Raw genomic sequence first — 25,787 nt, forward strand, 5'->3', positions numbered from 1 at the left:
ATAGAGTATCAATTTTTTCCATGGTGACCTTTTTTTACTCGCAGGCATTTTTTTAACGTATTGAAGAAAACCGCCGCGACCTAGCTGAGGTCTCGAGTACGCAGAGACCACTCTTGAGCATGAAGGAGAGTCATGAAGACCTCCTACGACCTCGTGTCGACCATGCTGCGAGTATGAGTCGAGGGCAAATTCGCCAGAACTCGCGGATTAGGTCGCCCAAGTGGGACAGGCCCTTAATTCTGTGGGTCTTTCATAGAAATGGTACCAGCACAATGTGTGGAATGGTCAAGTGCTGGCAGCATTGAAGAATTGTGCTGGCATCTTAAATGAAATTTCCTGACTGGTTACATCCCCCTCTGGTACGGCAATTCGAGCGCACAGGAATGCATGAGGCTGCAGAGAGTGGTGGATTGAGCCCTCATGTGCATAGCCTTTCACACCATTGATAGCATCTATATGAGGTGCCTTCTCAAAAATATTGCATCATTGTCAAGGATCCCCACCATCTGGGCTTTGCCCTCTTCTATCTACTGACGTAGGCCAAGGGCTACAAAGGCCTGAAAGCCCACAGCACCAGGATCAGGAACAAGCTACTGTCCTACAACTATCAAGTTCTTGAACCAAACTGCACAAACTTACCTTGGCAACAGAAGACGGCAGACCACGTCTTGTACTACTGGTTTATCAATCCACTGTTTTCTAATTGTGTATTGCAAATTAAGACCTTTCTTTGCAGTCTTTTTCTTTTTAATGTCTTATAGAATTTGTGTCATTTATGTATAGATAATATTTGTGTATGTTTCTCTGAGTGCAGCTGTGATGGTGTTGCAGGCAAGAATTTCATTGTACCTGTACCATTCCCTACTTGTGCATAAACTCAACTTGACTTGTGGTCTTTATTTATTTATTTTAAAACTATGCTGTGCGGCTGTTCTTTCTGTGATCAACAGATGGGGCTGTGCCAACTGATACTGCACTGAAAGCAGTATTGGCTGACAGTATTTTAAGAAGTAATTGTGTTTTTGGTAGGCTGCTGCGTGCTGAGAAGAAACTATCGCCCATGTTAAAAATCAGCAGATGTTTGTATCACTGAATAGTGTAGAAAATGATTTGCTTCAGTTTATGAGCAAAAAGAAAAAGACTGCTACGTTTTGTTTAGAATGTCCAGTTGCATCTGTTTGAATAAGGGTGGTGAGCTAATTTCCAGATGTCACTTCCACCTCCGTTTCATTCTCCCAGACTTGGCTCACTCTCTGGAACTATCATTCATGTGCCTTGTTTATTCTTGACTCAGTCATTCCATATTAGTCTTGGCTGCCTTCTTATCTATAAGGGAGGCACGGTGGTGCAGCTGGTAGAGCCGCTGCTTCACAGGGCCAGAGACCCAAGTTCAATATTGACCTCGGGTGCTGTCTGTGTGGAGTTTGCATGTTCTCCCTGTGACTGTGGGGTTTTCCTGGGTGCTTTGATTTCCTCCTACATCCCAAAGACCTGTGGGTTTGTAGTTTAATTAACCTCTGGAAATTGCCGCTAGAGTGTAGGGAGTGGATGGAAAGGTATACGATACAACTAGTGTGAACCATAGAGAGGTTTAGGTTTATTAGTAATGTGTACCGAGGTATCGTGAAAAACTTTGTTTTGTATGCTATCCAATCAAATCAGATAACACTACATAAATGCATTCAAGTCAAACTTAAGTATAATAGGCAGAGCAAAGATCAAGATACCAAGGGCAGAATATAGTGCTCCTCATTATAGTGAACCAGTTACAGAGACACGGTCAAATGACTGTAATGAGGTGGAGGTAAATCCGACAGCATCCTATGGAAGGACTGTTTAGAAGGCTGATGGAAGGACTGTTTAGAAGGCTGATAATAGAGGGGGGAAAAGCTAAGAACAGCTTCTGGTGGTCTGGTGATGCACGTTTTCAAGCTACTGTATCTTCGACGGGAGTGGGGAGAAGAAGGAATGATTGGGGTGGGTAAAGTCTTTGATGATGTTGACTGCTTTTCCAAGGCAGCGGGAAATGTAAATGCAGTCAATGATGGGGAGTCTGGTCTGTGTGGTGGATTGGTCTCCGTCCACAAGAATGCATTTCTTTTGGTCTTGGGCAGAGCTGTTCCCAAACCAAGCTGTAATGCAACCCGACAGTATGCTTTCTGTGATGCATCTGTGGAAGTTTGTAAGAGTCATTGGAGACATGCCAAATTTCCTCAGTCTCCTGCGGAGGCAAAGTTGTTTGTGTGCCTTCTTGGCCTTCACTTCAATGTAGTTGATCCAGGACAGATCATTGGTAATATTTACGGCTAGGAACGAAGCTTTCAGCTATTTCTACTTCGGTACCTTTGATGCTGATTTCGGCATGTACTCCACCATGCGCTTCCTGGAGAAACCCAGCTGACATTTCCAGCCAATGACTTCAAACAAAATCATCCAAAACCCACCTGCTCCTCACTCCTTCAAGGACCCAGTACTTGCTGTACCACATTATTTCCTGATTAAGCAATGCCGTGATTTAAAAAAAATGTTTACCCTCCATTTCAAGTAATTCATGATCACTATCTTCTACACCTGCTGCCTCCTCTCAACACTGTTATTCCAGTTTGGACTCGAGCATTCTGCACTTTGCTCTCACAATAAGTGACCTCTGTCACTTCAGTTGCACATTCTGGAATACTAAACCAAAGCTGCCTACTTCTATTCCTGTAAAACATTCCAAGAAACTCTCTTCCCTTCATCGATCATAAAATTAGCTCCTCTGATTCAGTGTCAAATAATGTACCTTTGATGCTCCTCAAGAGATTTTGCTGCATTAAAGATGTTGGAGTTGGGTGAAGTGACTTGCAAAAAATGTTCACAATGAATAAACTGCAGATGCTGGAAGTTTGAAGTAAAAAAATAAAATATTGGAACACCTCAGCAGATTGGGTAGTATCTGGAAAGAAAAACAGTTAAGTTTTCAGGTTCTGATAATAAGTCTGAGGAAGGATCTTTGACTTGAAATGTTAATTCCTATTCTCTTTCCATGAAATCTGCCTGATGGCCGGGTGTTTCCAGCAACTTCTGTTTTCATTTTGGGAAAAGATTCATCCTATCACCCTAATGCCAAATCCAAGCTCTTTCCTCCACCCATCTCTGGCTAGCCTGTTTGCAATGATTTGGTCTTCCTGGAAGTTTGTTCAGATTGCCATGTGCATTGGGAGCAGAATTGTTGCACATTGCCACCAGCCTGTAAATGACATCATGGGTTTGGAACAGTGCATGGAGTTCTTCTTGAGCAGTGGCTGCCAAAGCCCTTGCAGCTCCTACTAACTTCTACAGATGCACCATGGAAAGCATACCGTCGGGTTGCATCGCAGCTTGGTTTGGGAACTGCTCTGCCCAAGACCGCAAGAAACAGAAGAGTTGTGGATGTAGCCCAGTCCATCACGCAGATCTGACTCCCCATCATTAACTCCATCTATGCTTCATGCTGTCTCTGGAAAGTTGCCAACATAATCAAAGACCTTTCTTCCTCTGTTATTCCTCCTACTCCTAGGTCCTGTCGGGCACAAGGTGCAGAAGCTTGATAGTGCACACTACTCTCAAACAGCTTCCTCCCCTCTTACCAGGCTTCTAAAAGTTATTTCCATAAACTTAGATTCTTTTAATTGGCTTTGCCTCTGGAGCTATAATGCTGCAAACTATATTCAGCACTCTGTTTTTCCCTTTGCTCTACCTATTGTAGTCAAGTTTGGCTTGAGTGTCTATGTATATCATTATCTGACTTGATTGAATAACATGAAAACAAATCTTTTCACTGCACTTCAGTACACGTGACAATAATAAACCTAAAGAAACCTTTCCAGTCGGAGTAATGTTGCATCCTAGATGCATCTGTTTTCTACGCCCTGTTATATGAAAATAATTCAAACTGTGTTCAGCATTATCACCAAGGTGTGCATGCAGTTTGGTGGATTAGCTGCCATTACCATTTTCAGATGTAACTTGAGGTATTGGGGATCTTGTTCAAAGGATAGAGAAATTGGCGATTTTTACTTGTGGATGATGGGTTTACGTCGAACAGCACTTTGCACTTGGAACGTAAATCATATTACTGAACATGTGAAGAAATGGTTGAAGAAATTGAAAGCAGAGTAAGATTTGGAGGCCAGTTGTGAGGGGTTCTGCAAGGTGGTGGGGAATCAGCAGGAAGCTTAGGGTTAATTGAGTAATCAGCTGAGCTTGGTGCATATTGTTTGATAAGTGCAAGTTAGGTGCTCGGAACGACGAGAATAGTTGAGCTATTTCTATAATTGTGTATTTTATAATCCATTCGAGAAAAACTGCTGTGTGGCTGACATCTTGATAACTCATTTGTAGTGTTGACCATGATTAATATTCAGCTATGTCCAATTTGATTTGGAAGTGGCACATTAAATAGGAGGGTAGCTGGCATGAGGTTTGCACTGGGTTTATTGAGCTGGTACCACTACCACAACAGCTGTGTTATTTGGCTGTCGGAGTCGTGCTTGAAGATAAAGCTGTTTTTATTTGGATCTACTCCTGGGCTTGACTAATAGGAGTGCTTTTGGGTCTTGAGATGTCTGGTTTAAAGTGAAGAGGCATTGTTTTTGACATCAGCAGTTTATTTTCAGTAGAGGTTCTGAATAAGACATAAGAAATAGAAGCAGGAATAGACTATCGACCCTCTCATGCTTGCTTCACTATTTAATAGATCATGGCTGACGTATGACCTAATTTCCCTGCACTATCCCTTAATTCTCCTTATCTAAAATATTGTCAGCCTTTGTGTGGAATATATTCAGCACTCAGCTTTCACAACGGGCATGGGTTAAATATTCCAAAAATGTTCCTTAATTTTCGTCTCTGCCCTGAAAGTCCTTAAATTGAGATTGTGATTGTTGGTTCTAGACGCTCTAGACAAGGAAAAATCTACTCCTGTCAGGTCCCCGATGCATTTTGTGCATTTGAATGAGATCACCTCTCATTCCGAACCCTAGAGAGTAGAGTCCTAGTCTGCTTAATCTCCCTCTGTTTAAGGAAGTAACCCAGGAATCAATCTGGTAAAACTTTTCTGCACTCCTTCAATCACAAGCAGTTTGTTCCTTAGTTGGGAGACCAGACCTGTACACAATATTCCAGATGTGGTCGCCATATAATTGGAGCAAGATGTCTCTACACTTAGATTTAAATCCTATTGCAGTGAAAACCAACATCATTGCTTGCTGAATCTGCATGTCAACTTTAAGTGATTCACATATGAGGGCACCCAAGCCTTGCTGAACAAACACACCTTTCATCCTCTCACTATCTAAAAGTGCTTCACCACCAATTTTCCTACTAATGTAGATAACACATTTTCCACCTTAAATTTCCCTTTGTCATGCAATTAAAATGGCTGTAACCCCTTGAAGTGGCTATGCATCCTCATAGCTTGTGCTTCTACCCAACTTGTTTTCATGATCAAGCCTGGATATCCTACACTATCCCCGTCACTCAAGTCATTGAGATATATTATCAGGTACAGCAAAAACAGGTTTAAACCTATTTTCGTGGAAGGTGGTGCAGAAAACCACATGGAAAGGAAGAAACACAGATCTACAGAGAATGAGAAGTGTAAAATACTGGCAGCAGAAAAAAAAGAGTATTGTAGTAATCAGAATCAGAATCAGAATCAATTTATTTGTCATTTGGACCCCTGGAGGTCCAAACGAAATGCCGTTTCTGCAGCCATACATAACACACAAATAGACCCCAGACACAACATAATTACATTTAACATAAACATCCATCACATAACTGTGATGGAGGCCAAATAAACGTATCTCTCCACTGCACTCTCCCCCCCCCCCCCGATGTCAGAGTCAAAGTCATAGCCCCCGGCTGGCGATGGCGATTGTCCCGCGGCCATTAAAGCCACGCCGGGTGGTGCGAGGTCGCACACCGGGTCTTGGTGTTGGTGCCCCCGGTGTGCGCTCGCAGAGTCCGTGGCCATTCCAGCCGCGCGGGGCAGCGATGTAGGCCCCGTTCCAGGAGCTCTTCGACCCCGCAACTCGGGCGGGAGAAGTCGCCGCCGCAGAAGCCCCGAAAAGCGGTCTCCCCCCAGGGAGCCGTGGGCTCGGCGCCGTCGTCCACAGACCTGTAGAGAGCCTCCGACTCTCCGGCAGCAGCAGCAGCAGCAGCAGCAACAGCACCAGCAGCAGCAGCGCTCCTCCACCGCTCCGGACCCGGCCAGCTCCGCGACGGTGAGGTGAGTCGACACCTGAGTCCCCGGTCTCTTCCTGTTGGAGGCCGCTCCTCGTTACGGCCTCAACGACGACTGAGACCCGACGAGAAAAGGTCGGGTCTCAGTGCAGGGAGAGATTCAAAAAGTTTCAAAAAGTTTCCCACACACCCCAACATAAAATAACAAACACTACATAAAAACACAGACGAAAAAATAATAAAACGCGGACAGGCTGCAGAGGCAGCTGCTGGCCAGAGCCGCGCCGCCTACCGGAAATGGACTGAAAGATAAGTTTCCCAGCTCATAGTGATTGCAGAACATGGATTTGAAGATAGTTGATGCACTGGTTCATACCTTGCATACCTGCGGACTTAAAGTGTATATGCTGTAATTGAAGTGAGACAGAAGTTTAGTAACTCCACCCCTTTATGCTTTCTACAAAGACTGCTCCCTCTGCAACTCCCTGGTCAACCCTTCCTTTCCCATCCAAACCACCCCCGTCCCAGCTACTTTCCCCTGCAACCGCAAGAGATGCAACACCTGTCCCTACACCTCTGCCCTTGACTCCGTCCAAGGACCCTGATAGTCTTTTCAGATGAGGCAGAGGTTCACTTGCACCTCCTCCAACCTCATCTACTGTATCCGCTGTTCCAGGTGTGGACTCCTGTATATCGGCGAGACTAAGCTCAGGCTCGGTGATCGTTTTGCTGAACACCGCCGCTCAGTCTGCCTAAACCTGCCCGATCCCCCTTAACTCCCCCTCCCATTCCCACACGGACCTTTCTGTCCAGGGCTTCTTCCCCCATTGTCAGTGAGACCCAGTGCAAATTGGAGAAACAGCACCTCATATTTCGTTTGGGCAGCTTACACCCCAGCGGTATGAACATTGACTTCTCTAACTTGAAGTAGCCCTTGCTTTCCCTCTCTCTCCATCCGCATCCCCTTCACCTTCCCAGTTCTCCGACCAGTCTTCCTGTCTCCGACTTCATTTTATCTCTGTTTGCTTTGTTGTTAACTTCTCCTAATTAATAATAATCTATTCTACGTTTTCCTTGAACCTCATTCCCTTTGTCCTGTTTTGACACCTTACACTTCCTTATCTATACACTTCCTTATAATGTACCTCCCACTCCCCAGACATCAGTCTGAAGAAGGGTCTCGACCCGAAACGTCGCCCATTCCTTCTCTCCAGAGATGCTGCCTGTCCCGCTGAGTTACTCCAGCATTTTGTGTCTATCTTCGATTTAAACAGCATCTGCAGTTTCTTCCTACACAGTTTAGCATCAATATCAATCAATATCAATATCAGTTTTATTCATCACTTGCACATAAAGTACAAGTGAAATCAGATCAGATTCAGATTCAAACTTTATTGTCATTGTGCACTGTACAAGTACAGAGACAACGAAAGGCAGTTAGCATCTCACCCAGAAGTGCGAACACAGAATAATGGCATTTGCCAGCAGCGGTACAATGAAAAAAGAACACATAAAAACTCAATAAAAATTTAACACAAACATCCACCACAGCATTCCTCACTGTGGTGGAAGGCACAAAATCTGGCCAGTCCTCCTCCATTTTCCCCGTGGTCGGGACCTCAACCCTCCGCAGCCGCCGCTGCAGGCGTCCAGATGTTCAGACAAGGTAAAGTCCAGATAAAGTCCAGGTAAATCCTGAATCGGTGCTTCTCCACTGGAGACCGCGGCTTCAGGTTGGTGTAGGCCGCAGGCCGGCGGTCGAAGATTTAAAATCCCCGCCGCGCTGCTGCCAGAAGCACCGCAGGCCGCAGGGCCGGCAGTCAGAGCTCATCTCCAGCGAACCTTGTGCAAGGATGTCTCGAGAATTCATGAAGCACTGGGAGGCACAGTGATGTAGCAAGTTGAGCTGATGCCTAAGCACCAGAAACCAGAGTTCAATCTTGAGCTTGGTCTATAATCCTATGTTTATCCTAACGTTAGAATCAACTATCAATGAAGTAGTTACAGGCTACATAGAAAATAATAATAGGATACACTTGGAAAAATTCAAAGAGATATACAGCACAGAAACCGGTCCTTTAGCCCAAATTCACACTGCTTTAAATTACCCTTTTACGCAAATCCCACAATAATCCCATGCTTTTTATTCTTCCTATGTTCTTATGAACCCTCCCCCGATTTTACACTAATGGTATTTTACAAAGGCCAATTTAACTTACGGACCCGAATGTCTTTGGATGTGTGAGGAACCCAGAGAAAAGGGAGAAATGTCACGTTGTCAAAGGGAGTATGTGAAAACACGCAAACAGCAGCTAAGGTCAGGATGGAACTCTGGCTTCTGGTGCTGTGAGGCAATGGCTCTGCTTGCTACACCCCTGTGCTTCCCAGTGCTTTGTGACATCCTTGCGCAGGAGCCATGCTAAACTGCTGAAGTGGGTCAACATGGATATATGGGAAGGAAATCACGTTTGGCAGATTTGTCAGAATTTTGAGGTTGTAACTCTCAAAATAGGGCCAGGCAAACCAATGGCTGTAATATAATTGGATTTTCAGCAGCTCTTCTGTAAATTGTCACACAAGGTAATTAAACAAAATTAGAGTGGATGGTGTAGGAAAGAACTGCAGATACTGATTAACATCGAAGATGGACACAAAATGCTGGAGTAATTCAGCGGGGCAGGCAGCATCTCTGGATCCAAAGATGCTGCTGTCCCGCTGAGTTACTCCAGCATTTTGTGTATATCATTAAAGTGGATGGTATTGGAGTCTTACAGAAACAGGCCCTTTGGCTCTACTTTTCCACGCTTGCCATGTTTTATGGCTGAGTTGGTCTTTTACATTTGCTTGCATTTGGCCCATATTTATCTAAACCTTTTCTGATTAAAGCGTTTAAATGTGTTTTCAACATAGTCATTGCACCCGCCTTTACAGCTTCTGGCAGCTTGTTCATACACGCTCCACCCTCAGTGTGAAGACGTTGCCCCTCAGGTCTCTTTTAAATCTTTTCTCCTCATCTTCAATCAGGTGCCCTATACTTCTGAACTCCTCTACCCTGGGTAAAAGACTGTAACCATTGACCTTATCCATGCCCCTCATGGAGTTAACCCTGGTATTGATTAAGGATTAGTTATGAGTAAAACACATAGGAATTGGTGGACCTTTTGGACGTTGGAAGGCTGTGACTGATGGGGTGCTGCAACATAATGGATGCCAGGCCCCATGTGTACACAAATGATATCAGTGCGTGGGCGAGGGGATCAAGCACGATATATCCAAGTCTGGTCGAAAGCTAGATGGCAGTGTGGCCTGTGAAAAAGCTCAGAGTGGCTTCAGAAAGACAGGTTAGATAAATGTGTCAAGACAATGCAAGTGGAATGTGATGTGGCAAAATGTGAGCATGTGAGATAGGAGAAAAGTGTGTTTTTTTGTTAAATGGTGAGTTTGAAGTTGTTCAGAGGGACTTGGATGTCATAGTACACAAATCAGTTAAAGTTAATATGCAAGTACATTAAAGATTAGGAAAGTTTGGCTTTTTGTGCAAGAAACTTTATTATTTCAAAGAGTGGAAACAGGCTCTTCAGCTCATTTGTCCATGCCGACCAAGATGCCTATCTTAATGTTAATCCCATTTACATGTGTTTGGCCCTTGTTCCCTCTGACCTTCCTGTCCATGCACCAATCCAATGTCTTTAAATTGTTGTGATGGTTCCCGCATCTGCCATATACTCACCACCCTCCATGTGGAGAGAAATTGCCCATCAGGCCCCCTTTAAATGTTTCCCCAGTTGCCTTAATGCTAATTTTAGACCCCTCTTATTCTGGGGAAACAGTATGTGACTCAAATGATTCTCATTTTATAAATTTCTTATCAAGTCACCCTTTGGCTTCCTGTATTTCAGTCTATTCATTCTCTCCTTATAACTCGAAATCTCGCGATATAAACTAACGATGATCTTGTCCGTCTCTCCCATGTTTCCTTGCAACCTTATTTGATCCAAAAAGAACAAGCCCGGGTTCTGTAGTGTAACCCTGGAGCTGAAATCCCTATCCCTGGAGCCTCACAGTTGCTGCATTGGTACTGGTGAAACTGTATCAGGGTCATGGGTCTGTGGTCTTCCATCTAATCTAATAATACACTTGCAATGGAGAGAGTGCAGTGAAGATTTGGTGGACTGTTTTCTGGGATGGCGGGCTTGTCGTAAGAAGAGATCAAGTTGGCTAAACTTCACTAAAGTTTAGAAGGATTATTAGAATGGAGATGAGGAAAAACCTTTTTACCCAGAGAGTTGTGAATCTGTGGAATTTTCTGCCTTAGAAGGCAGTGAAGGCCAATTCCCTGGATGCTTTCAAGAGAGAGTTAGATAGAATTCTTAAAGATAGCGGTCAGGGGATATGGTGAGAAGGCAGGAATGGGCTACTGAATGTGGATGATCAGCCATGATCACTATGAATGGCGGTGTTGGCTCGAAGGGCTGAATGACCTACTCCTGCATTTATTGTCTATTGATTAGGTGTGGTTTAATTAAAACAAAATTACTTGTAAATTGCAAAGGTGAATTATTGCCATTCTCTACCCATTTGGCTTCTGAGGATTTAATCTGAACATTTTCAAGAAAGAGATGGGTGATTTATTAGATATTAAGGGAATTAAGGTATCTGGAATTGCTGCAGGAAAGTGGCGCTGAGGTAAACGATCAGCTGTGATCTTATAGACTGGTGGGACAGGGACAAAATAGCTTCATCTTGCTGCTAATAAGTTGTTAACCAATTCTCAATTCCAGAAGTGTTTGTTGAAATATAATTTCCCGTTTGTTAATCAATGAGCCCTCTACTCAATCTTATTATTTTCTGAATGCTGTGTTATTACTTCCTCAGTATGTTTGAGCTACAAATGTTAGGCCGAACTGTCCCCTGTTTTCTCTCTGTCTTTTTTCTTAAATAATGGGCTTACATTTGCTGCCTTCCAATCTGTGGGAAGTGTTTTCGATCCTCTGTAATTGTGGAAGGTGACAGCCAGGCACCCACTTTCTCTGTTGTGACTACCCTAAAATCCATGGGCTGCAGCTCATCTGGGATTTATTACCTGTTGGTCCATTAATTTTGGAGTTCTAGTTTTTTTTTTTATTGTGCTCATTTATTTTATACATCTACATAACAAGGAAACAGTCCCCTCGGCCCACCTCATGACAACTAAGTTGCCTACCTGAGCTGGTCCCATTTGACTGTCTTTGGTTCCAATCTTTATCAACCTTTTCTATCCATGTACCTGCCCAAATGTCTTTTTAACGTTGTTTCAACACCTCTACCACTGGCTCTTTCCTTATATCCATGATCATTTGCATGGAAAAGCTGCTCCTCAGGTCTCTTTTAAATCTTTTCTCACTGTTCTCTACTAGGTTCCTGAGAAATATTTGCTTAATTGTACGTCAGTTCAAAGAAGTTCTCAAAGCATGGTTGGTACACTTGCGAGGGAGCCTGTGGTTACAGTAAAGAAGGAACTGAAGCCTGGTTGAACAACCAGCTGGATGATTCATTTATGCTGCTGCACAAAGCTTGAGGTGCCTCTGAGTTTGGAGGAGTGAATGCTGTGATGTTTGGGAACTTTCCTCTCAATTTTAACCGGTTAGGATTTTGATTAGAATGGGAATCAGAAATGTCTCGACAGGAAATTCCTCACACCCCTTCTCCTTACCATGTCAGATTGCTGCACCTGGATTCAGTAGGTGATCAATATTTGCTCCTGTGACATGGTAGTCTCAACTTGAACTGCTGGAGGAGCTGAATCAATTTAAGCTCTTTTAGTTCCACATGTAGTATCCGATTACTGAGTACTTTGTGGCATGAATGGGAATGTCAGTTAAATGGTTAACACAGATGAGCTCATGCTCTAATCATTGGCATTGTATTTTCTCTCAGGATAATATTGAAAAGCTAAATAGTTTAAACCCACATCACGTGGATTTGCTCATTTTTTTCTTGCACAGCCTCCAGTTACATTGGAGCCACTCCGTCAAGCAATGTAATGCGTCATTTAATCTTTATACCTCGTAAGCGATGTTTTTGCCAGTTGTCACTGCTTCCTCTTCTCAAGATGCTGACGGCTTTCATGAATGCCACCACACCTCTGCTATCATGCTTGTGAGCTTAGTGAGCAGAGAAATAGAGATCTGACGAGCACGTGCCCAGACCTGGACTCCTAGCAGGTGTGGCTCTAGAGTGAAGATGGTCAGAAACGCTGGCTCTTTTTCTGAGGCTACGTTTATGTTAAAATCATTATCACAGTTAAACCAGCACCAACTAATGCCAAGCTTATGAGATTTCATTCATCAGTGTGGCACTGTGTGTACTGAGGCAGTACAAAGACCAAAGAGACTGCAAATGGTGAAATCTAGAACAAAAACAGAATGCTGGAATAACTCGGCAGGTCAAGCAGCATCTGTGGAGCAAAAGGTGCTAGTTGACGTTTCCTGCCGAGACCTGTGTCAGGATTATGAGGGAACATGAAATATTGCAAATACATAGCAGTACATCGGAGGTGAGACTGGTAAATGGTTTTAGGGGCTGGTAGGGGATGGATGGAACCAAATGTGGAGAGGATGATGGAGAGAATGGAACCATGTGGTGGGGGGGATGAACAAAGGGAGAAGAGATCTAGGTGGACAGGCAGGTATATGTGGGAGGGGAACATGAAATTAGGATTCAGATCGCAAGTGAGTTGGGTTTCCAATTTCAGGTAACCCACACCCCCAGTGCTCTCCTCCCACAAACATTTGCCTGTCCACCTAGATTTCTTTGCCCTTTGGTTGTCTCCTCTCCTCTCCGCATCCCCACCCCCACCTCTATCATCTAGTTTTGTTTTGTGAGGAAGTACAAGTTGTCGCACAAACTACTGGGCGTCACGGTGGCAATTTGGTGGGAGAGTTGCTGCCTTATAGTGACAGAGACCCGGGTTTGATCCTGACTACGGGTGCTGTCTGTACAGAGTTTGTAGGTTCTCCGCGTGACCTGCATGGGTTTTCTCAGGGAGCTCTGGTTTCCTCCCACACGTACAGGCTTGTAGGTAAATTGGCTTGGTTAAATTGTCCCGAGTGTGTGTAGGATAGTGTTAGTGGGCCTGCTTCCACTCTGTATCTCTGAACTAAACTAAACTGAACTAAACTAAACTTCAGCTGTAATCTGAAACCTAGATTTGCAGGGTTTTGACCTGAAACTGTGGCTTACAACTTTTGCCTCCACGGATGCTGCTTGGCCCACTGAGTTCTTCCAGCATTGTTTTTGTGAGAGACTGTACGTTGTCTCACTAATTCCAGCTGTAACCTGAAACCTAGACTTGGAGCAGTGCTCTTGTCTGTGCTCGCCTACTGCATTCACAACTATAGTAGGTCACCCAGTGGAAACATCATTGAGGATACTCAAACTGATCATCATAAATCTTACAGAATTGGTTTGTCCACTTTTGAAATCACACCCGCATACCTTCACTAAAACGCCAGTGAAGAGATTTACAGTAGCTGCCATCTGTTGAATGAGACCACTAACTGGTCTGACTGCCTTCTCAAGATTGATTCACCAGTGCAACATTTACCCACTAGTTTTTCCATAGTCTCAATGTTCAGGGTCATTTCTGTGCTTTGGCTACATGGCCACCAAGAATGCCCCAAACTCAGTTTGCAACTTGTATTTACTGACAGTGAAAGAGACATTCATCCTGGCCATTATTTCAGTGGGGATTTTGCACTTGACTAAAGCTCTGTGTGATAATATTTAATTGTTGCAGGAAAGCATGAGATCCGAAATCTTTGTCTGAAAGTGTTTTGTACGTGTTCGCAACAATGCTACTGGGAAAGATATCTGTAGTTTCCCCTGAGGATTTTGTGCGTCTGAGTGTGTCGTAACAGTTGTCTGTATCTGAAGGGGCAGCAGAGGTCACTGATGGAGATGCAGTTTGAAGTCAATTCCTTGTTTAGGACTTTCTAATGAACTGTTTTCTGCTCTCGAGAAGCTCATTGGAGGCTGCATTTGACAGCATGCTGATCTTCTAAAGATTGAGTCAAATTTCCGAAGTGAATTGAGCAGACTTCTGTGAACGGATTTTATCACACACTAAGAGACGATGTTGGAAATTACATAGTTGTGATAAAATTCTATTTCCCATATCAGCTTGATTTTGGTTCCCTCACGTATCAAATCACAATTCACCTAGTTTTAACCACGGTAGGATCCAGCTACTCACCCCAGTCAGACGCATGGAGAAGGGGATTTTTATTATGATGTGCTGCTGACTACTTTGAATCAGATTATCAAGATATTATAACTTGAGGTTAACCTTTTACACGGTTCCTTGAAAAAATTTACTGTTGAATGGCAGTCTGTGCAGTTTTGCTCCGTGGTAATCTCCTTACCCCAGACTATTGAGCTGCCACAGAGTGGAGCTTTGATCACCCTATACTTGTCTATTGCTCTTAGAATAAGTAAGTAAGTAAGTTTATTGGCCAAGTATTCACATACAAGGAATTTGCCTTGGTGCTTCGCCCACAAGTAGCAACATGACATACAGTGATAGTTACGAATAACTCAGAAAACACTAAACATTAATAATAATAAAACATTAATGATAATAATAATAAAACACCATTGATCAAGCATGTGAACCAACAAAATACCAGCTCAAAGGGAGGCTACAGATTTTTGGTTGTTGAGTAGAGCAACTACTCGTGGATCAAAACTGTTTTTATGTCTGGCTGTGGCAGCTTTGACAATCCGGAATGAGACAGACTCCAATCTTGGGAAGCTTTGCTGTTGCTGTACTTGTATCAACAGTGATCATGATGAAGAAAATGAAATCTGGGATCATTTGGATAGAATAATGATGTTTATTGTTACAATTTATATCAGCAGAAAATGATTTCAAAGGTCACCAATTGGTCAGAAATACTGTCCATTAGGACAGGGCTAATGATTTACTCAGTGAGGAACTGGTGTACGTGCAATGCTCGTTGCAGTCCAAAATAATTTAAAAAAATGCTAAAAGCATCTTGTCTCTTGGTGGTTATTCGAGAGAAGCTTGTGTGAGAACTGTACTTGTTGGTATGAACTTTCTGTGGTTTGAGTGGGGCCAATCTTACCTCAATCGAAACTGGAAAATTTAGCAAGTACTTTCCAATCTTATGTTCCATCCAAACATTTAAACCTAAAAATCCTTCTGGGCTGGAACCCGGTTTGCTGGATTCAACACATATCTCTGGCAGTCATGACATTAATCCCAAGTGCAACAGTATGATTGTGCCATCCATGTGGTGCCTCGTCTGTGTGACAAAACTGCAGAGGGAGATTTGGTTAGTGTTCAACCCATGCCGTCCCCACCCAGAGACAGCTTTCCTGTATATCTAACAGTCTGGCCCCTGGTGTAGGAGAGTGTGATTGGTAGGGTAGTATGAGCTTTCCTCTATATCTGCTCCGTTTTAATATAAAGTAACTTTACTTTCAACAGCAAACAATGGAAATAAAATAATGTCCTCCTTGTCCAGAATACACTTAACCCTTGCAGTATCTGGAAGTCCTGGGCTTCAGTGAGTCAACTGATACTGCATGCTCCATCTCCAGGGATACCTGGGTGCAACCTCTGCTGTCCCTACCTGGGGAATGAGTGACAGGACAGCATACAAAGAGTTTACTTTGAATCTAACAAATGCAGCCCATGCTGTGTGTGACTATGTGGATAGCACCATGGGGTGGCACAATGGCTAGTAGAGCTCGTGGAATTCAATGCTTTTGTAACCTGGGTTCAAATCTGACATTCAGTGCTATCGTGAAGACCTTGCATGTGGGGGTTGGTATGTTGTACCAACATTGGTATCATTGGTCATGACCATCATAGGTCATTGTAAATTGCCCATATAGTAGGGAAGTTGTAGAATGTGGGGGTGTTTATGGGATTGTGGGGGGAGTAAAATGAACTGGTGTACGTAGGATTAGTGTTAATGGGTGCTTGATGATTGGTGTGGACTTCGAAAGGGCTGTTTCTAGATAGGCAACTCTGACACTCCAGCTGTTAATTTCACTCTATTTCTGACCCTGGGGGTGTGTGGTGGAACAATAGAGGGAAACTTACTCTGTGTCTAATGTGGACACACTTGGAGATGTCGATTTATATACAATTAAAACATTTACTGAATCACATCAACCTGGATTAAAATTGAAATAATTTAAAAATTATTAAAGAATTTATGGTTAAGTGAGCTCGCTCTGAGATATACTGGGCATCAAGTAAATGTTGTCAAAGAAGACAAAAGCGATTGCACATGCTGGAATCTCGAACAGAAATAGAATGTAAAAACAAACTTAGTGGGTCAAGCAGCATCTGTGGGGGCAGGAGGTACAAGTTGACACTTCATCAGGACCGGGTGGGAATAGGAAAGATTGCCTATGTGAAGCAGTACATAGGGGTGGAATAGAGGCTGGCGGAGGAGAGGTGGAACCAATTGAGGGGAGGATGATGGGTAGAGGGAAGAGGTGGCGGGAGGGATGAACAGAGGAGAAAACTACGTGGACATGTGAATGGGTGAGGGAGGAGAGCACAGGGTATGAGAGTTATCTAAAATTGGAAAATTTAATATTTAGATCATTGGGTTGTAAGATACCCACGGGGAATAGGAGGTGGCGTTTTTCTAATCTCCTTAACAATAGAGAAGCCTGAGGTCAGACAGGTTGGTGTGGGGGTGGGAAAGAGAGTGCAAATGGCATGCATCCGGAAATTCAAGATCACCATTGTGGACAGAGTGGTGATGCTCTGTGAAACATTGGTTTAGCCAATGTAGAGGAGGCCACATCAAGAGCACCGCTTGCAGCAGACCAGATTGGAGAGGGTTCAGGCGAATTTGCCTCATCTGGAAGGGCTGATTAGGTCCCTGGATAGTGGTGAGGGTGGAGATAAAGAGGGAAATCTTGCACCTCCCACTGTTCCAGGGAAAAGTGTCAGGGGATGGGGAGAAATGAAGGGACCATAGAGTTGTGAAGAGAGCAATCCCCATAGAGAGCAGAAAGGGGTGAAGAGGGTAAGATGTAACTGGTGATGGTATCACATTGGAGCTGGTGGAAGTGGGGGTGCCTGATGATATATGGACGTGGTAGCTGGTGGGGGGGAAAGGTGGGGACCAGGGGAACTCTGCTGCTGTTCTGCCTGGGAGTGAGAGTGGGATTTCAAAGCAGATGTGCTGGAAATTAGGGCTGCATCAACTGACGGGGGTAAAGCCACACATCTGGTTGGAGGAGGCGTTTCAGTGGAAAGTGAATTGTGTTTATTGATCAGTACCTGGAGCAGCTTCAATTGGCATTCTCCCCACCATGGATGCTTAATATGGGTCAGGATTATGAGTCTGCTCAATCAGTAATCTTTGTTGAAAGTTAAGATGGTGTCAGGCATCACCTGATTCTCGTTCCAGCTGAGGCGCCGATCATTGTCAGTGCTACAGTTGAAGAGCTGCTGCCTGAGGGAGTTCACAGCCTTAATTTGGTTATCTACTAGCGTCTCAGCCCCCTCGTAAAAAACTACCTCTTTCCCACTGAGGGTGTCTATTCAGCAGTTGGCTAGTTAGCCCGAGATGGGCTGTGGGTAAGTTCAGGCTCATTGAGGGAGAGGAAGTGTTTTACGTGGTAATGACATGACTGGTGTCACACACAGGCCAGGTTCGTGCACTTGTGACCTCGGTCACTCAAACCACAACTGAAGTGGTATATCACCACGATTCATTTTAAGAAGTGCTGCTGGTTTCCAATATACTTGTTTTACTGTTGTCGGCCAGTGTGTGCCAGGTTGCAGTTTGGGTGGTTAAACACAAAACCACACACTTGTAGTGAATGTGGCGAAGCGACGTGACAAGATCCATGTAGCTGTGCCGCAGCGGTAGGTTGGAGCAGCTCGTGAGGCCGATTATCACCTACCTTTGCTCACCCTCCTTACTAAGCAGATCACTGAGTGGAAACCTTTGTGCGTCTTCTCTCCTCTGCCGCATCCGTTCATTGCAGGCCATATTTAAGTGTTTGACATGTGCACCAGGGGCTTTTTTTATTTTTGTTTTTGAACGTTATTCCCTCCCCCTCCCGTGTGAAGCGGAACTCTGGCTGGAGACGGAGGGAACTGAAGCTGCCTCGCACTGCCGGGTTGCAGCTTGCAAATTCACTTTGTCCAACCCCACGAAAATTCATCCCCGGGCTCATCATGACTCTTGGGGCTGTCACGGGGGTTGAGAACGTTTATGAGAAATGAGTTGAACACGACTGCTCGGCAGTACAGATCACTGTTTGTGCAGGGTGAGGCTGCTGGGTAATGGATGGGCCAATGCCTTGATCTGAACAAAAGGGCAGAAGGCTGAGGGCACTTTGCTTTTCTCATGACCCAGCTTCTCTCCACCCACACATCCACCCCCACTCAACACCCTCTGAAAACGCTGTTTTGTGGTCGGAGACATCTGTGTTCCATTGGGACCAACTGCCCTCTGGTCTAGTTTAGTTTAGTTTAGAGATACAGCGCGGAAACAGGCCCTTTCAGCCCACCGGGTCCGTGCCGACCAGCAATCCCCGGACATTAACACTATCCTATACCCACGAGGGACTATTTTTACATTTACCAGGCCAATTAACCTACATACCTGTACGTCTTTGGAGTGTGGGAGGAAACTGTAGATCTCGGAGAAAACCCACGCAGGTCATAGGGAGAACGTACAAACTCCGTACAGACAGCACCCATAGTTAGGATTGAACTCAAGTCGACGGTGCTGCATTCGCTTCAAGGCAGCAACTCTACCGCTGTGTCACCGTGAATAAGGCCAATCCACTCAGAGTGTTGGTGAGCTTTTCAACTTGGACTGTAAAATGGGAATTGCAATTCAGAGATGAGCAATATTCTCTCTCCAGTGCCCCTCTCTCTGCCTCCACATCCTGTGCTGCGCAAGGACCGAGGAATGGGATCTCTGGAATCAGTTTCTTGGCTTTCTCTAGCCAATGATCATCAAGACTAATTGAAGTGCCCTCTCTTCTGCCCCAACTAAACCCAGGACCGACTGGTCTTCTGACTGGTGACTCACTGTAAACTTCTCTAAATGTTCCTCATCTGCTAAATTGAACCAAGATAATCTGATGTTTTTCTCTCTCTTTTGGAATGTAAAATTTTGGAATTATCTCTTGTGAAGATATGAATGTGTAAAGTTTGGGACATCTCCACAGTAACCATTTCCAATTCGTTGTACTGGTCCGGACAATGGAATTTAAAGTTTGGAGATCGGATCTGTTGATCAGTTTGCCGATTAGGCTTTTAGCATTTAAACAGCACAATTTTGTATTAAATAATGGCACTGTGATAAGCAGCTATGAGATTTGTGCTAATATGCATCACTATAATGAAGCACTGGTTCTGAGAATTGCTGGACTGGCCTGGCCTGGCCAAAGCTGAGTGCTGATTATTTTTCTGATTGAGTTTTTACAATTGATTTAAATGTAGAGGCTAGAATTGCGAGGCAGGAACATGATCATTTCCCCAAGGTCTGGCATACTTATAATGAAGTGCTCTGTGCTTTTCATGTCCTCCAGCTGGTAACAATTGTTTCTCGCGCTGAGGTAGACAAATGGGGAGACCGCTCTCCCGCCAGCTTTGATGCCTTTTGCTGGTGGCACATGAGGTTGGGTTGAGGCTAACGATAGGGTGCCTGCTTCCTACAGAGTAGAGCAGGGGAAAAAGTGCTCCCTCAGTCACACCTGTCCCGGCCTGCATCCCATTTTGCCTCTGCTCTCACAACATATCTGTTAGTCTGAACAGGCTGGTCGATGCATGTGAAAGCCTGAGGCTGATTGTTAGCCTTCAGTACCGGCTTTGTCATCGCATCTGACGAGGAGCACAGATAGGGTAAATAGGAAGATAGATTTCCCCAGAGGAGAAGTGGCTGAACCCAGAGGGCATAAGTTTAAGGTAAAAGGCAGGAGGTTCAGAAAGGACCTGAGGAAAGATTTTTTCACTCATGTTGGTTAGAATCTGGCTGAGAGGGTGATGGAAGCAGGTACTTTGACAACTTGTAAGCAGCAGTTAGGAAAGTACGTGTTTTTGTTCCGTGACTCTCATTTCCCTCTAAAAACATTTACTCTCACACCCCAAAACTCACCTGAGCTTATTGTACTGAAACGAACACAAGGGCCATCCTTACATACAATTTTTAAAGATGAGTAATTATTTAGTATGAATGTCTTGTAAGATGGGGCGGGAGCCTGTTGATTTGTTGGGTGAAGTGCTGTGTGATGTTGATATTCCATTTTGTATCCTGGCTGTTAACAGTGTTTCTGGCCAGCCAAAGTCACTTGATTCCTATAGGTTGCTAATACTTGTTTTGCTGTAATTTTGAGTTGGATGTTAAATTTATTCACCTGCTGTCAGATGGGTCCTGAGGTCAGTGTCTGAACATCATTCGCAATGGCCTTTAGATAAGGATGATCTCCAGCAGAGGGCGGCACTGTGCCGAATGATACTGAGCCTTGGCAGCAGGAGCAGGTCTGTCTGTGACTGTGGGCACGTTTCGTTTCCAGGCATCTGTTCCTTGCCACTGAGCAGTGGTCATGCTGTCCTCTGCCTCTGATGTTGACTGCTGATAAGAACATGCTGCGAGAAGATTAATTGTCTCTTTCTTTTTTTTTTTTCCCCCTACCCTTCCATTTTATCCCCCCCCCCCTAAACACAGCTGAATAAAAGATTTATCCTGAATTTTCTTCATGCCCAAGGGAAGCTGTTCACTAAGATAGGGTAAGTGCAAAATATATTTTCTCTTGTATATTAAAGATGACACTTCAATGGATCCTCAGAGAATTTTGTTTCCTGTGTAGTGTTGAAATTAAATATTGTAATGCCAGCAGTTTCAGCATGTTAAATAAACTTGGCATTAACTCTTTGTGAGCTGTTTTCTCTGCTGTGGAGCAGCAATATCGCATTTTGATATGTAATTTTGGTATCTGGACAATGCAACCTCTAGCTGGCACACCACGAATGGGCAGCATTCTGCAAACCTCTCCAGTGCTACAAACTACAGCTCAGAGATTATGACAGCATCGAGTGGCAGGTTTGAACAACTCTTTTCGTACTTCACACTCGGGTGCTGATGCATTAATCAACCATAGAGGCCCAGTCCTCCAGCGTTGCAGCACTTCGAGCCGCTGAAACATTTTCAGCTCCAGGAGTAAAATGTGAGCTCTTTCTCATCTTCAAAACCCATTCTGCAGCAATACTTTGTTCCCTGTGCCTGTGTACATCTTGGCGAGGGAGTGTTACATTCTGAGTCCTGTTTGGCAGGCTGCAGCTTGATCTGAGATGCCATGGTATAACATGTGATTTGAGCATTGCGTGCAGTAGCCCAGGTTCCCTGTCAACATGAGTTGATCTGAACATGTGAAGCTTGAATATAGAGATGACTTGAATATCAGGAACGTCCAAGAACAAACTCCCTGGTAATTGGGTGAATCAATGTAACCCATAAATGGAATGTTCTGAAGTCTCATAAATGTTCTCATAAATGCAATGTTCAGAAGTCTGAAATGCATAGAATGTCCCATTCCAATAATACCCTAATGCTCGTCCACCCAACCTTGCTTTTGGATATTGATTAATTGATATTCCTTTTCATTCAAATATAAACATTCAGTAATGTCATAAATAGTATCTTTATTTGGCAGTATATTGAGTCAGAGGCATACAGTGTGGAAACAGACCCTTCTTGTTGGGTCATCATGCCAACACTGACCAACATGTCCCATCTCTACTAGTCCCACCTGCCTGTGCTTCGCCCATATTCCTCTAAACCTATCCTTGCCATGTAACTATCTGAATGTTTCTTAAATGTTGCAATAGTACCTGCCTCAACTACCTCCTTCGACAGCTCGTTTCATACACCCACCAATATTTGTGTAAAAAAGTGACCTCTCAGGTTCTTATTAAACCTTTCCCCCCCTCACTTTAAACCTATGTCCTCTGGTTCTCGACTCCCCAACTCTGCGCGTTTACCTGATCTACTCCTCTCATGATTTTATACATCTCCATAAGATCACCCCTTATCCTCCTGCGCTCCAAGGAATAGAGTCCTAGCCTGCTCAACCTCTCGCTAGAGCTCAGGCCCTTGAGTCCCGGCAACATCCTTGTAAATCTTCTCTGCACCCTTTCCAGCTTCACAACATCTTTCCTATGACATGGTGCCCAAAACTGAACACAATACTCTACATGTGGCCTCACCAACGTCCTATATAATTGCAACATGACCTCCACAGACCATATGAGCACTTCAGGCCCTTGAGTCCCGCACGGCCCAATTTTATCTTGTCCAAATCAGAACTGCCTCTGCACCCTTTTTCTGCTTGCTTCCCACTGAACATCTCAACTTCCCTATGACATGGTGGTCCCTCGTAAAACTGAACCCTCTTCCTGCAGATCAATACTCTACCCCAGCTATGCCTGCCTCTTTGTAGACAAGCAATCCCTGTTCCAGGCGTACACTATCCCTGAACTCTATCTCTGCTACATTGACGACTGCATCATCTACCTCTCCCACAGAATTTCATTTCCGACATTTGATTTTTCCATATCTCCATCACAGGAGATAGACTATCAACTGACATCATAAACATTCAAACAGAACTGCCTTGTCGACCTGACAATGAATTAATTTCCTACCTATCTCTTGAGCATCCTTGACTACTCCCGCTTCCTGCGAATCCACTTATGGGCCATATGCTGCCTCTTTGTCACATCATCAGGATCTGCCCTCCAAAGCCTCCTAAACCTATCTTGTTCCCCACAGCTATTTAGACCCCTTCCCACCCTGCCTCCTGCATAGACTACCCCCTTTTACCAATTCCTCCGTCTACGCCGCATCTGCGCCCAGCATAAGGTGTTCCATATCAGGACATCACAGATGTCCTCATTCTTTTGGGAACGGGGGATCCCCTCTTCCATCATAGACGACGCCCTCACTAGGGCCTCCTTGATATCCTGCAGCTCTGCTCTTGCTCCCCCTCCTCCCAATCGTAACAGGGACCCCTAGTCCTCATCTTTCACCCCATCAGCCATCGCATACAACACATAATCTGACATTTGTGCGACCTCCAACGGGATCTCACCACTAGCCACGTCTTCCCATCTCCACCCCTTTCTCCTTTCCCCAGAGATCGTTCCCTCCGCAACTCCCTAGTTAACTCGTCCCTTCTTACCCAAACCACCCCCTCCCCAGGTTCTTTCCCCTGCAACCACAGGAGATGCAACACCTGTCCCTATACCATCTCCCTCGAATCCATCCAAGGACTTCGATAGTCTTTTCAGATGAGGCAGAGGTTCACTTGCACCTCCTCCAACGTCATCTACTGTATCCACTGTTCAAGATGCGGACTCCTATATATCGGCGAGACCAAGCGCAGGCTCGGCGATCGTTTCGCTCAACACCTACCTGATCTCCCGGTTGCTAAACACTTTAACTCCCCCTCACATTCCCACACTAACCTTTCTGTCCTGGGCCTCCTCCAGCGGTATGAATATTGACCTCTAACTTCAAGTAACCCTTGCTTTCCTTAATCTTCATCTCTTTTGATCCCTAATGCCCCTGTCCCACTTAGGCAATTTATTTGGAGACTACAGGCGATTAGGCTGTCGGCACATGGTCTCCGGGATGTCGCTTGTATGGCCTCCTCAGTAGCCCAAAGAGTCGTACCTTTTTTCTTGTAGCTGCCGGATTTTGAAATGTTCAAAACTTTTCGGTGACAGTTTGCTTGTCGTAGGTTGTCGCCAGTATGACGTAGGTTGTCGGCGGTGCTGACTTCCGTGAATTCCATTGGCGGCTACCTACATCAACCTACGTCAACTGGTGACAGGTACCGGCGACTGAATTGTCTAAAGGTGCTTTCAGTTGTCACCGACAGGGTCGTACCTTGTCATAGCTTGTCGCGGGTGGACGTAGGTCGTCATAGGTGTGGTCGTAGGTGGACGTCCTAATGGGTCGCCGTTTGTTGGTAGCTTGATGTAGACTAGGTGGTAGGTTGTTGTAGACATTGTCATAGACATTGTCGTAGGGGGGGTCCAGTCGCCGGTTTTTCGGCAACCTGCTATGACTACGACAGTTGCTGAGAAAATCGCCTAAGTGGGACAGGCCCATTACATTTCCTTACCTCTGTAACGGCCTGCCACTGCGCTCAGAAGTGTTTCGACCCGAAACGTCACACATTCCTTCTATCCAGAGATGCTGCCTGACCTGCTGAGTTACTCCTGCATTTTGTGTCTATCTTCGGTGTAAACCAGCATCTGCAATTCCTTCCTACACATGACCCCCAAATTTCTATACATATAGGTCATGGGAGAGGTATTTAAAGTGGTTTGAGGTGACCTCAGATTTTAAAGTATATCTGAATGTTGGCCTGTAACTTCCTTCACTCTCACAGCTGTGCTGGGTTTCTTGCCCCCACCATAGATTCCATCTCCACTATTAACCTATGGTCTGGACTTACATGTGCTTTAGAAGGTGCCACATCTATTGTTCTTGGAAACAGTTAAACTGGTGAGGACGGTTAGGCTGCTGTGATAATGAGAAATCTGCTGTGACTCTGGCGAGGTTAACATGACATTGTAAAGAGTTGTCGTTATTACCGAATGTGATGTTTGCAATGCAGAGTAGAAGAATAATTCACTGTGTAAATAACATGGATTAATATAATTTGATTATGAGGCACCTGATTTCAAGACAGAGTTTCTGAACCAACCCTTGCGACTGAGCCTGGAATGTATTCATATGTGGCTGTCCAGTGTGCCTTTTCTATCCATTTCTCATTTGGTCTCCCCAGAGTATACGCGCAGGGCCTATGTGAGTCACCGTGTGCATGACATTTGCAAACAAAAGCTAAAGAAGCGAATCTTTAAATTATCAATATTACAACCAGTGGTAGGAAGTGAGAGATCATCCACTTTTTATGCCAGAAAGAGAAGTGGGAATGTATTCTTGGTAGAACATTGGGAGGCATCAAGGAACCGGTGGACTTTAGGTCTCTGTACATGTCATTAAACCAAGCATGCTGGTGTGGAAATTAAGCAAATGGGAATTAAAAACAAAATGGCATGAACATATGACAGGTCAGGCATCTGTGTAGAGCAGTATAGAGTTTGGGAAGAAAAGAACTGCAGATAGAAACATAGAACATAGAGAAATATGTGCAGGATTAGACCATTGGGCCCTTCGAGCCAGCATCACCATTTAATATGATCATGACTAATCATCTAAAATCAGTAACTCGTTCCTACTTTTACCCCTTATCCCTTAATTCCTTTAGCCCTAAGAGCTAAATCTAACTCTCTTGAAACATTCAGTGAATTGGCCTCCACTGCCCTCTGTGACAAAGAATTCCACAGATTCACATCTCTCTGGGTGAAGAAGTTTTTCCTCATCTCAGTCCAAAATGGCTTACCCCTTATTCTTAAACTGTGACCACTGGTTCTGGACTCCCTTAACAGCGGGAACATTTTTCCTGCATCTAGCCTGTCCAATCCGTTAAGGATTGTATGTTTCTATAATATATCC

The 25,787-nt window shown here is 44.5% G+C and overlaps 1 protein-coding gene across 1 annotated transcript in view; it reads left to right on the forward strand.

Annotated features, from left to right (window-relative positions):
- The window catches only part of smg6 (SMG6 nonsense mediated mRNA decay factor), a 299,932-nt gene that overhangs the window by 36,523 nt on the left and 237,622 nt on the right, over nucleotides 1-25,787 (forward strand). Inside the window, exon 9 of the mRNA XM_055657778.1 lies at nucleotides 20,928-20,989. Coding sequence (XP_055513753.1) covers nucleotides 20,928-20,989 — 62 coding nt within the window. The remainder of the gene's footprint in view (nucleotides 1-20,927; nucleotides 20,990-25,787) is intronic.

This window comes from Leucoraja erinacea, chromosome 28, assembly GCF_028641065.1.
Source record: "Leucoraja erinacea ecotype New England chromosome 28, Leri_hhj_1, whole genome shotgun sequence".
Classification (NCBI taxonomy): domain Eukaryota; kingdom Metazoa; phylum Chordata; class Chondrichthyes; order Rajiformes; family Rajidae; genus Leucoraja; species Leucoraja erinaceus.